The sequence below is a fragment of the Globicephala melas genome, chromosome 17 (genome assembly GCF_963455315.2).
Source record: "Globicephala melas chromosome 17, mGloMel1.2, whole genome shotgun sequence".
Taxonomy (NCBI): Eukaryota; Metazoa; Chordata; class Mammalia; order Artiodactyla; family Delphinidae; genus Globicephala; species Globicephala melas.
This window is the reverse complement of record NC_083330.1, coordinates 22,831,606-22,843,831: the sequence shown is the minus strand read 5'-3', so window position 1 is coordinate 22,843,831 and position 12,226 is coordinate 22,831,606. Positions and strand designations below refer to the sequence as shown.

Sequence of the window (12,226 nt, the reverse complement as noted above, 5' to 3'; positions counted from 1 at the left end):
CCGCCGCCGTATACGGCGGGCCCGCGGCGGAGATTTACCTCGGCGCAGGGCGGTGGCTTCCGGGGCCGCCCGGCGCCCAGGCTCCGATTACAGGTTCACACGGGGGGCCGGGCCCGCGGCCGCCCAGCCCCGCCGGCGCGCCCTCCCGGCCCCGCTCCCCCGCCTGCGCATTCTTCTCCATTCATGCGGACGCCCAGCGCCGCCACCACCACCGCCGCCGCCGCCAGCGCGGCCGCCGTCGCCGCCGCCGCCGTCGGCCGCCCGGATTGGCTGGCGGCCGCGGCGCCGGCACTTTCCCACGGCCCGCGGCGCGTGCGGCTCACCGGCGGCGCTGCAGGCGCGGCCCTGGCGTGCGGCCAGCCCAATCGGGGCGCGCGGGGCGGGGCGGGGCCGCGGCCGCCGACCGGCTTGTGTCCCGGCCCGGCCTCCGCAGCCTGCTCGCCGCCGGCCCACCGCCGCCCGCGCCTCCTCCTTCCCCCCAGCGGAGGCCCGACAGAGCCCCTGTGGAGCCGACACACCGCCGCCGGGCAGGGGCGGGCGCCGAGGGCGGGCGCGGGGTTCGCCCTCGCCCTTGGCCTCGCCCCCACCCCGCCCCTGAGTGGCTGCCAATCAGTGGAGCGAGAAGCCGGATTGGCCAAGGGAAGGCTGTTGCCCGGGAGCCGACGCCCCGCCCGTCCGCCCCCTTGCCCGCCCCCTCTACTCCTCCGCCCTCCCCAGGGCCCTGGGAAGGGGCGCAGCGTGGGAAAGGGATGGTTGAGTTTTAACCGGAGGCAGAGAGTGAGCCGGACCAGTGTGTGCGGAGCGCGAGCAGCCGAGCGCGGAGAGGCGCCGCTGCAGTTAACTCCTCCCTGCCCGCCGCGCCGACCCTCCCCCGGATACCCCGCGTAGCCAGCATGAAGCGAGCCCACCCCGAGTACAGCTCCTCCGATAGCGAGCTGGACGAGACCATCGAGGTGGAAAAGGAGAGTGCGGATGAGAATGGGTGAGTTGGCGGCGGCGGAGCGGGAACGGGAGCGGGAGGCGAGCGCCGGCTGGCCTCGGTGACAGCGCCCAAGGGCCCGAGGCACGCCGGCGCCCTGCACTGACCTCCGCGCATCTCCGGCAGGCCTCCGCCCCGGTGAAGACCCCGGAGGCTCTTGAAGACCAAGTTGCCAAAAAAAAAAATCTGAGTACGGGGAGGGCGTGGGGGCGACCCCTCAGATCACCTCCTCTCGCTTAACGGCGATTCCTGTCCCCCCCCACCCCCCATTTAGGAACTTGAGTTCGGCTCTAGGTTCCATGTCCCCAACTACATCTTCACAGATCTTGGCCAGGAAAAGACGGAGAGGCGTGAGTCTCTTTACAGTGCACCCTTTTTGGGGGGGGGGGGGCGGGGGTTGTTTTGTTTTATTAATTAACGGGAAAAACCACCTTTCTTCACTTTGGAATTTACAGTCGGAATGGAAATGTCCCCCTTTGTTTTGCCTGCTTTCTACAGATCATTGAGAAGCGCCGACGAGATCGGATCAATAACAGTTTGTCTGAGCTGAGGAGGCTGGTACCCAGTGCTTTTGAGAAGCAGGTAATGGTGAAAGTAGATAGAGCTCTCCGTGTAGCTATCCACGCCTTCAGAATTCTTCCCCTCATTAATCTAAACCTTACCCGTGCCTTGGAAAATAACTGCGTTGTTTGTGCGGAGGAAATGAATTCATACAGAGTCCAGCATATTTTGGAAGATAATTTATTTTGCTGTTGTCTGTACTTTTATGGTTTACACAGCATATATGTGCATATATATTTTAAGTTGTTCCCCAAAAGCACTTGGTGCCAAATCCGTTTTTGTTGTTGTTGTTGTTCTCTTCTCTAGGGATCTGCCAAGCTAGAAAAAGCCGAGATCCTGCAGATGACGGTGGATCACCTGAAAATGCTGCACACTGCAGGAGGGAAAGGTACATCTCTAGTCCGGTGGGGGAAGAGTGAACAGCCACCGATGGCCAGGATTGGTGCAGTCGCTGTCTTATTTTTACTGTGTGCTTTGGGGGTGGGGAGAGAACGGTGTGTGGTGTGTCGGGTTGCCTGTCAGTGTATTTTCACGTGCGCATAGGTTTTTCTCCAGTGAATTCATCACCCCAGCCCTCTGCAAATTAAGCGTATGCACCTTCTTTTGGAAAATACCTATTATGGGTGAGGTGCCCTGAAGCTGTGACAGCTCTGATCAGGTAGCTCAAACCACAATTGTTTGTTAACCTTTCTGAGAAAAAGATTTTTTTTAAGTATATGCTCTTAATTTCATATACAAGATTCTTAAAGAATAAGCTGCCACATGACTGTTGAGGAAAGAAACCTGTTGTGGTTAAGTAGAGAAAACCCAAAGGAAGGTGGGAGACAGAGGAGGTCTGTGTGTCTGTCTCCAGCCGGAAAAATGCTTTACTCTGGACCAAGTGCCTAAAAGCTCCATGATGATAACTTACATCTGTGTGTCTAATGAATTTCACTACTCTGTGGTTTTTCTGTCCTTGATGTATTTTTTGTTGTTGTTGAGGGAAAACATGAAAGGAATGAACATAGTTTCATCTGCCGGTAGGGTATAATTCCAATTTCTGCTTGGCAGTCTCTAACTGGGCTTTGAACTTGCATTAGCAAAGACGTACTTCTCATGTTGATTAATGCAAAGATTTTGGTCGACTCCCAAATATTTGGACTTTCAGAAGAGCCCGTGAATGCCGTTTTTTTTTTTTAAAAAAGGATGTAGATATTTGCCAGGAAGGGCTGCCTTTGGGATTGAAGAAATGCGGGAAATGAGCAAAGCTCTGAGGTTTTTCTTTTGTTCGTTTCCCCAGGCTATTTTGACGCGCACGCCCTTGCTATGGACTATCGGAGTTTGGGGTTTCGGGAATGCCTGGCAGAAGTCGCCCGTTACCTGAGCATCATTGAAGGACTAGATGCCACGGACCCGCTTCGAGTTCGACTGGTCTCACATCTGAACAACTATGCCTCCCAGCGGGAAGCGGCAAGCGGCGCTCACGCAGGCCTTGGACACATTCCCTGGGGGAGTGCTTTCGGACATCACCCGCACGTCGCGCACCCCCTGTTGCTGCCCCAGAATGGCCACGGGAACACTGGCACCACGGCCTCGCCCACGGAACCCCACCACCAGGGCAGGTTGGCCACGGCACATCCGGAGGCGTCGGCTTTGCGGGCGCCCCCTAGCGGCAGCCTTGGACCGGTGCTCCCCGTGGTCACCTCCGCCTCCAAACTCTCGCCGCCTCTGCTCTCCTCAGTGGCCTCCCTGTCGGCCTTCCCCTTCTCTTTTGGCTCCTTCCACTTACTCTCTCCCAATGCACTGAGCCCTTCGGCACCCACACAGGCAGCAAACCTTGGCAAACCCTATAGACCTTGGGGGACGGAGATTGGAGCTTTTTAAAGAACTGATGCTGTAGAATGAGGGAAGGGAAAGCTTAAAATCCCAGCTGAGCTGGGCTGTTGCCAACATCACCTTAAAGTCATCAGTAAAATAAAAAGGAAGAAGGTACACTTTCAGATAAATTTTGTTGAAAGACGAAAGGTTTGTTGGTTCACTTTTTCTTTTTTAATGTTTTTTTTTATCATGTCATGTATTAGCAGTTTTTAAAAACTAGTTGTTAAATTTTGTTCCAGACGTTAAATTGAAATAGTGAATATAAACCAACAAATTGGTGATAGGTTTGGACTGTGCCTAATTTACTTTGTAAACCTATCTGTCTAAGAATGATTCCATTTTGCCTCAAAGTTTTGGGAATTTTAACATTTAGTATTTTTGGTCGGTTTTTCTCCTTGTATACAGTCTCTTTTTAGAATTAATTTTACAAACCACTATGCTCAACGTTAACATGACGCTATTTGTTAATATTTTGACAGTTAAGGTGTTGTATAAATGATATTCTTTTTTGGGGGGGCTATATCGAATTTTATATTTCTGAATAAAGCGTTGACAAATCAGATGATCAGCTTTATCCAAGAAAGAAGACTAGCTAATCCTCTGCTTCCTACAGCAGTAGGGTGAATGTACAAACCGTCAGGGCCCCTGAATCTGAATGACCAATTGCTGTCGTCTACCAGGACTTGGTTAGGAGAGGTCCCCATTTGGAGTTGGCAGGGAAGAGACAGAAGATGATTTGCGTAGAATATGTCTGCATTTACCAGCCCCAAGCAATGCAATGAATTTTTAAGTTCACAGATCTCAAGTTCACAGATGTCAACATGGATAAGTGATCATGGTGTGCAAGTGGTCAATGGAATAGTCCAGTGGAACCTGTTAAATGCATAACCTAATTCTTCCTGGAGCTGCCATATTTTCTTTTCACTGGAAATTTTTATGTTGTGTTTTCCTTTTTGGTGCATGGAAATGTGGTTATTGAGATACTTAAAAGGGCTTTGCTGCCTTCTATTTGGTTTAATTTGATTTGGGCTATTAAAGCATCATTTTACAGGTTTATTCCTTTAGCAGGTGTAGTTTAAACAACCTCCACTGAACTGGGTTTGACCTCTGTTGTACTGATGTGTTGTGACTAAATAAAAAAGAACAAATTCTTCTCCAGTATATGTCTTACATACTTTAGCCATTCCCTCTATTGGCTAAGATGAGATAAATTGTCTCTCATTTTCATTTTGCCTGGTCATCAGTTTTCTTATGTTTAATAATCTCATTGTTCTTGGTGTTTGTGATTTTGAATAAGGTGACTTCATTATGGTGCAGAGCTTTGGTGTGACTCCCATAAGGGGACATAGTCCTCTAGCTGTTACGTCAGATGATCTGGCCCTAAACTGGCCATCTATGGACCAGAAACCTCAAATCAGACTGGTAGTTGCAGGGTGGGAGAGAACTCTGATGAAATTATAAAACCGTGTTGACCGTTCAACAAATATTTACTGAGGACATCTACTGTGTGCTCAGTTCTATGCAGGGGGAACAGAATATTAAATTTCTTTCTTTTCTTTTTTTTTTTTTTAATGGCAAAACAAGAAAAGCCAAACCTTGCTAATTCTGAGCCCGGGAATCTGAGGCCTGGTGAGCGATTGCAGGCTGTAATTCCGCACCTGCATGGCTCCAGGAGTCTTTCCTTGTCTGGTTTCCAAGGCATTTGTTTAACCCTTTAGTTGCATTTGACTCCTTCTCTGTGTAGTGAGGAAGCAGACACGTGCTTGAGGTTAGAACAAACCCCTGCCAGAACAGAGGCAGTAATCTTGGCCTCCGGGGAGAGGAGTGCCTTCCCGTTGCTTTAAAAGTCGTCCTTCTGCCAATTAAGGGGTCTCCTAGCTCCGAAGGAGTTTGCCTTGATCCTGAGGGTGGGTAGAGAGCAGAAGGAGAAAAGCCACTCTGTGGATGAAATAGAGCCTTCCTTTTCTTTGCCTGACCACTGAACTCTTCCTCCCTCCTCTGATTAAGAAATGAAGGCAAAGCGAAGTTGGGACTTTGAACTTTAGCAGTGACATCTGGGTCCCTAGGAAGGGGATGGATGGAGACTGCGGCATTTTTCTGATTGTGGGTTTCAAAGGCTAGCTCCCACTCAACCCTTCTCTGTGTGCCCTCGGTTCTGCTCTGAGCGCTGCCTGTACCACGCAGACACTCTTTCTGCCTGTCATAATGCTGTGATGGGAAGTGTGATGATAATTTCTGCCAAGTGTCAGTGTAATTTTAGCAGCCGGGATTTCACATGGCATTACAGCATTACTGAACAGCATTGTGCTTAGACTGTCTTAGATGCTCTCTGTGGCACCCAGGTTTAGATGGCTGCTAATGTGGTAGGAAAGAAAGAAAGCCTCTCATTTTACCGGCCCTGCTGGAAGCACTGTACAACCGTAAACGTGTGGCACGTTCCACTTGTCATATCAATGACCCCTATGTCACCAGCTGGTTAGTAATTTTTTCTTTTTTTGGAAGGGGGATGGGGGGGTCATTTTCAAGATTACATAGTTTTCCAAAGAAATATTCTGGGTGAGAATTCCCTGGTGGTCCAGTGGTTAGGACTTGGCCCTTTCACTGCTGGGGGCCTGGGTTCCATCCCTGGTCTGGGAACTAAGACCCCGTACAGGAAGAAATATTTTGGTTTCTTTTTAAACCTCTTCAAGGTGACAGGTTTCTGGAAATCGTGGAGATGGAGTCTGAGCTTCCTGGGAAAGAGAATGGAGTTATGATGATAAGCCAGTGGTATGTAGAAAAATGAATGTAGAAAAATTCTCATTTCTTTTCTGAGTTGAGGTAGGATGAAAACATCAGGGTCATTAGTGCTACCATACTTTTTTTTTTTTTTTTTTCCCCGGTATGCGGGCCTCTCACTGCTGTGGCCCTTCCCGTTGCGGAGCACAGGCTCTGGACGCGCAGGCTCAGCGGCCATGGCTCACGGGCCCAGCCGCTCGGCGGCATGTGGGATCTTCCCGGACCGGGGCACGAACCCGTGTTCCCTATATCGGCAGGCGGACTCTTAACCACTGCGCCACCAGGGAAGCCCTATACTTTTATATTATATATACATTTGTAATACTTCTACCCATGTAAACAAGATGTTTTTAGGTTGGCCCGTAAATCTACCTTATGGAGAAAATAATATCACTTATAAAGAATCTTGAAAGTCCTCAATAATTACCCATTATCTTCATTATATATACATTACCATGAATTAATGACATGAAAGATAGGTGGGCAGAATTCATGCTTTAGAAAAACCTCTCAGTCTAAATCTTTTTTAGATTTAGAGAGAAAAATAATCCAAGACGTATCATTGCTAATTTATTCAGTATAGTTCAATTAGGATGTGACTTTTATTCAGCTTTTCTTTGTTGCACTCAGTCACAAAAATCATGATATTTTCAATATAGATTACTTACATTTTAAATCCCTCAGAAAGCGTTATATCTCCTAGTTGTACTTTTCCCCAGCCCTTCTCGTCTATACCAGTATCACAGCTTTGATGTCTTCATTAGATTGCACCGGTGATTTATAATTAAAATAACTTCAGAGCTAATATCATTTGAGAAGCTGCTTCAAATAGAGCACAATTTCTTTCACAACTGGAGCTCCAGGGAATGGGGGTGTCTTGGGAAGGAAACCCGAATTCTGGTTCCTGCTCTGCTTTTATCTGACTGAGTGACCTTAGGTAAGTCATTTAAAATTCTCTGGACCCTGCTTTCCTCATCTGTCCCATAAAGTGGTTGGACTAGATGGGGGGGGTCCCAGGTGCATACTCCCAGGGAAAGGCACTAATGGGGAAGGATGCAGGGGTATCAGCCAGTGGGTGCTGACCCAGGGGGCATGTGCTCCCCTCGCTTTCTGTCTGAAGGGTCACACCAGTTGTTTCTACGTAGGAATTTTGGTCCAGCGTTGCCAGATCTTTCAAGTTTTCAAGAGCATCTCCAATTTTAGATTTTTATGTGAAATTGCCCAATTTATGTAGGTTGGTTACTGATTCACGGAAAACTGTCTTCCAGCAAGACTGGGTCAGTGGGTAGCAGCCTACTCTCATCTAAGGGCTCTAATCTGAAAGGCTCTCTGAGGGCGAAACTTTTCTAATACAGTGTCTTTGTCATGCATGGCCTATGGATATGCTTAATGGAGAAATAGTCACCTGACATAAACTAAACAGTTCAGTAATTAGGCAGATGTAGGTGGTCTTATGTAAAGATAAGGGGCAGAGATTTTAAAAATTATTTCTGGGTTGTCATATTTCCACAAGAAGAGAGAAACTGAAATCATTCCTTTTATTCTAAGCCTGGACCCTTCACAGGAACCTCTTCTGAAGGTGCTCTCCACTTGGTCCTTGTGTTCACTTGACCGAGGATGAAGATGGGGTCTCAGCCTGGTGGCCTTCAATGAAAGAGCGGGTGTGTACCTTGCTTTTGACTCAGGACACTGAAGTCCTCAGAGGCGCCATCTGATTTCAGGGAGAAAGAAGTCCTGGCAAAGAGCAAGCTGTTTTGAACCTCAACTTGAAATATAATGCCTGTCTTGATCTTGATGAGCTGCAGGGCTTTTCACTCGGATGCTTTAGTGTTCTGCTCTGGGGTGGGGCAGGGAGAGGGGAGAAAGAAGCAAAGAAGGAGAAACCCAGGCCTTTCTGAATTGTCTGCAGGTATTGACATGCATTTGCGTCAGAACTGTTTCCCCAGGCCCACAAGTCCCAGAGAAACCCGGAGGTAAACAACTGTGGAGAGATGGGTCTGGGGAACACGGGAGGTTTCTGGATTTTGTGCTAATAGGCTATGATATCCCGCTGCTTCAGGGTTATGTTGTCACATTTCCCATCCTATTTACTATTCTGTTCATATTTTTCATTAAGTGCTTTGTGTTGGGTTTGACATATATTCAAGTGAAAAGACTGTGCCTGAATTTGAAACTCTTAATCATTCATAGGCAGTTGCTAGGTGGTCTATGGCTTGATTTAGCAGAAGAGACTCGAAAACACCATGTTAGGCAGAAAGAGACAGGCTGATACCCGAGAGAGAGTTGATGACTGAAAATTTTCTGTAGCTACTTTTATTTATTTATGTTTCATTGTTGTTGTTAATCTCTCCCCTGAGGGCATGGTTTTGTCTCTGGTGTGTAGGAACGTTTCATGCATGCGGAATTGAATCATAAGTTAAAGGAGGACATATTTGAGCCCTGAATCATCCTCTTTGACCTCATTTCCTACCACCCGCCCCTCCGTCACTCTGCCCCAGCCACATTGCACTGTGCTGTTGCTAGAACTTGCCAAGCATGCGCTCACCTCCAGGCCTTTGCACCGGCTTTTCCCTCTGCCTGGAATGTTCTTCCCCCAGCTATCTGCTTATCTTCCTGTAACCTGTCATCTACTTGGGGCTCTACTCAAAGGTCACCTTCCCTTGCAGTCTTCCCTTAGGACCCTACTTAAAACATCCCCCCTTTACCCCCTCATCGCCTGTTCCTGCCACCCTTGCTTCCCTTTCCTCTTTGTTTTTCTCCACAGTACTTAGCATTATCTGACAGAATATATATTTCATTGATTGTCTGTTTACTGTCTGTTTTGCCTGGTTTGTTCACTTCTACAGACTGTCAAACAGTGACTGGCATGTAGGAGGGACTCAAATATTTGTTGAATGAATGAGTGAATCTAACTCCCCTTTTTGTTATCACTAAGAAGTGGAACAAAACAGATCCAAACAGATATGTCTCTATCCCCCCTATTCCCCACCCCAACCATTTATTTTAAAAACTACCAGGGAAGGGAATTTCATGTTTCACGTATTTTCTCTTCACTATTATAAAATTCTGCTTAAAAATCTAACTCAAATATCATTCTTCAAGTCTATTTCCTTTTTGGAGTGTGCTTAGTGGGTTTGGGGGGACATTGGTCACCTTTTTGAGATTCCCCACAAAAGACCCTACTCTTATCTGGCCAGCCCACCCCTCCGTTTGTTGCCATGCCACTCTCTGCCTTTCTCTCTGCCCCTGCCTGTTACCTGGAGCAAAATAACTTTTTCTCCTCCCTGGGGCCTTGGCCCCTTGTGTTCCTTCTCCCTGGAATGCTTCTCCTGGGTCTTGGCAGATAGCTCCTTCTTGTTCGGGTCACAACCCCATGTCACTGCTCAGAGGGGCCTTCCTGGGTCACATTGGCAAAGGTATCCTTTCCCAACTCCTGTGACTCTCTATTCCGTGATGACTCAATGTGGCAGTCAAGAGCCAACGCGGGAGCCAGATCCCTGTTCTGACGCTTGTGTAAACAATCTGTGACTCAGTTTCCTCATCTGTAAAATGGGAGTATAATTGTAACTTACTGCTGTCTTGTGAGTTTCACATGTGGTATTTAATGTATATATAAAGTACATAAAAAATGCTGGGCACATAGTAAGCACTCAATAAACATTCATATATATATATATATATATATATATATATATATATATATATATAAGACCCTTCTCTTCCCCCCAAAAGCATTTAGTTCTTAATTCACCTTCACCTCCACCTTCTCTCCAGTTAAGGGGTCTCAGTATTTTTGATCTTGCCACGTTTTAGCCCAACCTTTTGGGGTGGGGAAGTACCGCATCTGCATTTATAGAAGTGGAGAAAAAAGAAGTTCTGTTACGTGAACAGACTGCATCCACCTAGGCCCCACAGAAGAGCAACACAGATAAAATATTTAGACGAAATGTGACAAGGTTAAATGAACTAAACTATCAGAGTCTGGGATAAGTTGGGGGCTGGAGGAATAGTAGGTAAACTATTTTCACTCATATTTTGAGTATGTAAAGAGTGAGTCTTACGAAAGCAGAGGCCAGTGGTTCTCAGGTGGAGACCCATATCCTCACACGGGCAGAGACAATGTAGGGTTGTGACGGGAAGGGGACTTTCATTCTTGACTTTGATTCTGACCATCAAATAGCAATGGTTTGTAGCAGGATCTTGGGTGTAGTTTTTCCTGCTGAGGGCACAGAAGCAGTAAATACCTTACATTCTAAAGAACCGAAAACCACTTTTGGCCCAATACCTCCTTCAGGGTTTTTAATAGGAAGTCAAACTATCCCTGCCATGTTCAACAATAGCTCCATCACTGACCCCATCCCAGCTTACCTAAGAGGATGGAGAGAGCATGAGAAAGAAAATGATTACCACTGTGAGGAGCTGGCCTAGTGGGGCCTTTCTCTCCCCTCCCTGTGGGTGTAGGTGAGTTGAAAGGTTTCACAGGGGATTGCAGTGGCTAAATGAGGCTACAGGATTCAAAGAAAGTGGGTTTGGGGCTTGGACCACTGTCAGGCCTGAAGGTAGATAGAGCTGAGCTGCCTCCTTCTGCATGGGCTGGGGTTCTTGGAAACAGAGGGGATTAAGGTGAAGCTGAACATCTCCCCCCAGATACCATGCACGTCATCTATTTGGAAAGCATCACATCAGCAGAGGACTCTGCTGAGGGGAATCAATAGAGCCACAGAGAGAACATGGGTGCCTGCCCCTCCCGCTGACTTGTCAACCTTGGGAAGGTAAGGGGTGGAGGAATTCTAGAACCAGAACTTGCCTGGAACATGAACCCCACTCCCACCTTCCAAGGTGCTAAAGGAGGAAGAGAGGCCCAAGGGCAGATGGTGCCCCCCCTCCTTCCCTGAGCTGCCCCCTCCCCTGCCAGTTTCCCACAATTGAGCTGATGATGAGATGGGGGATGAGTTGCTAATGAGAAAGGAGATGATTGGCATTTTAAAGTGGACTGAACTTCATTCCCGGAAAGTGACAAGAAAGTTCTTTGGTCTATTCAAGATGTCGTTAAGAGAAAGCAGAAGGAGATTTGCCAGGATATGGTTGACGGCAGTTATTATTTAAAAAATTGTTTATTCGTTGTCCCTCACTCAGCGGAGAAGTGCACATGTAGTCAAAGGAATGAGACCCCAGCCAAGGAAAGGAGCTTATGCGCGGGATTGCCATGCCAGTGCTGGTGATTTGAGGGAACAGTGAAATGTTTCCATTTCAGGAAGAGATTCTAGGAGACTGGATCTTTTTAAAGAGAAGATAGATTTTCTGTACTATGAACCAGTGAGTTTAATGTTAATACAGGGCAAAATTTTAAGACAAACGATTAACATGGTCGTTTGGAGCACTTCCAAAAAGGAAAAGCACCTGTTCTCATTCACTCTTTGTGAATAAGATTTCACAAACAATAAACCCTGCCTTCTGTATCCCCATTCTTTTTGAAAACGCTTATGCTGCTGGGCCATGGGAAGTGGAGGGACACTGCAGAATCATGCATCTGTCCTGCAGCAGGTTACTTGACCAAGTGTTCCTCTGTCTGCTAGAACAGCAAGAGAAACGTGAGCTGGATGGTGGGACAATTAGAAGGCTCAGGAATTGGTTGAATGAGAGCAATTCTTTACTCAGTGTTTACAATATTCCAGGCACTGGGCTAGGGGCTTTTCATACATTGATATTTTTAGACTGGTTACTCTGAAAAGTCAGCATTATTTTCTCTTATGCAGATGAGGAAAGTAAGATTTTGCAAGGTGAAGACACTTGTCCAAAATCATCCAATTGTTAAGAGGCAAAGCTAGGATTCAATGGTATATCAGAAGTTCATTATTTTTTGGGCTTCCGTGGTGGCGCAGTGGTTAAGAATCCGCCTGCCAATGCAAGGGACACGGGTTTGAGCCCTGGTCTGGGGAGATCCCACATGCCACGGAGCAACTAAGCCCGTGTGCCACAACTGCTGAGCCTGCGCTCTAGAGCCTGCAAGCCACAACTACTGAGCCCGTGCACCTAGAGCCCGTGCCTTGC

General features: G+C 47.6%; 1 protein-coding gene across 2 annotated transcripts; it reads left to right on the top strand.

Annotated features, from left to right (window-relative positions):
* The first annotated feature begins 504 nt into the window (after positions 1–504).
* HEY1 (hes related family bHLH transcription factor with YRPW motif 1) lies at positions 505–4,555 on the top strand. Of its 2 annotated transcripts, XM_030839196.3 has the most exons (5): positions 505–982; positions 1,254–1,329; positions 1,478–1,561; positions 1,847–1,928; positions 2,820–4,555. In XM_030839196.3, the coding sequence occupies exons 1-5, from the start codon at positions 894–896 to the stop codon at positions 3,401–3,403; spliced, it is 915 nt and encodes a 304-aa protein (XP_030695056.1). In that variant the 5' UTR covers positions 505–893; the 3' UTR covers positions 3,404–4,555. The 2 variants fall into 2 exon arrangements, with proteins under 2 accessions (XP_030695056.1, XP_030695057.1); XM_030839197.2 differs by lacking the exons at positions 505–982; positions 1,254–1,329; positions 1,478–1,561; positions 1,847–1,928 and adding an exon at positions 2,288–2,357.
* Positions 4,556–12,226: the final 7,671 nt, after the last annotated feature.

Coding starts and splice junctions, on each gene's coding strand:
- HEY1 (XM_030839196.3), top strand. CDS start 894: ATGAAGCGAGCCCACCCCGAGTACAGCTCCTCCGATAGCGAGCTGGAC. Junction 1,562..1,846: donor CCAGTGCTTTTGAGAAGCAG/GTAATGGTGAAA, acceptor TCTCTTCTCTAG/GGATCTGCCAAGCTAGAAAA. Junction 1,929..2,819: donor GCACACTGCAGGAGGGAAAG/GTACATCTCTAG, acceptor TCGTTTCCCCAG/GCTATTTTGACGCGCACGCC.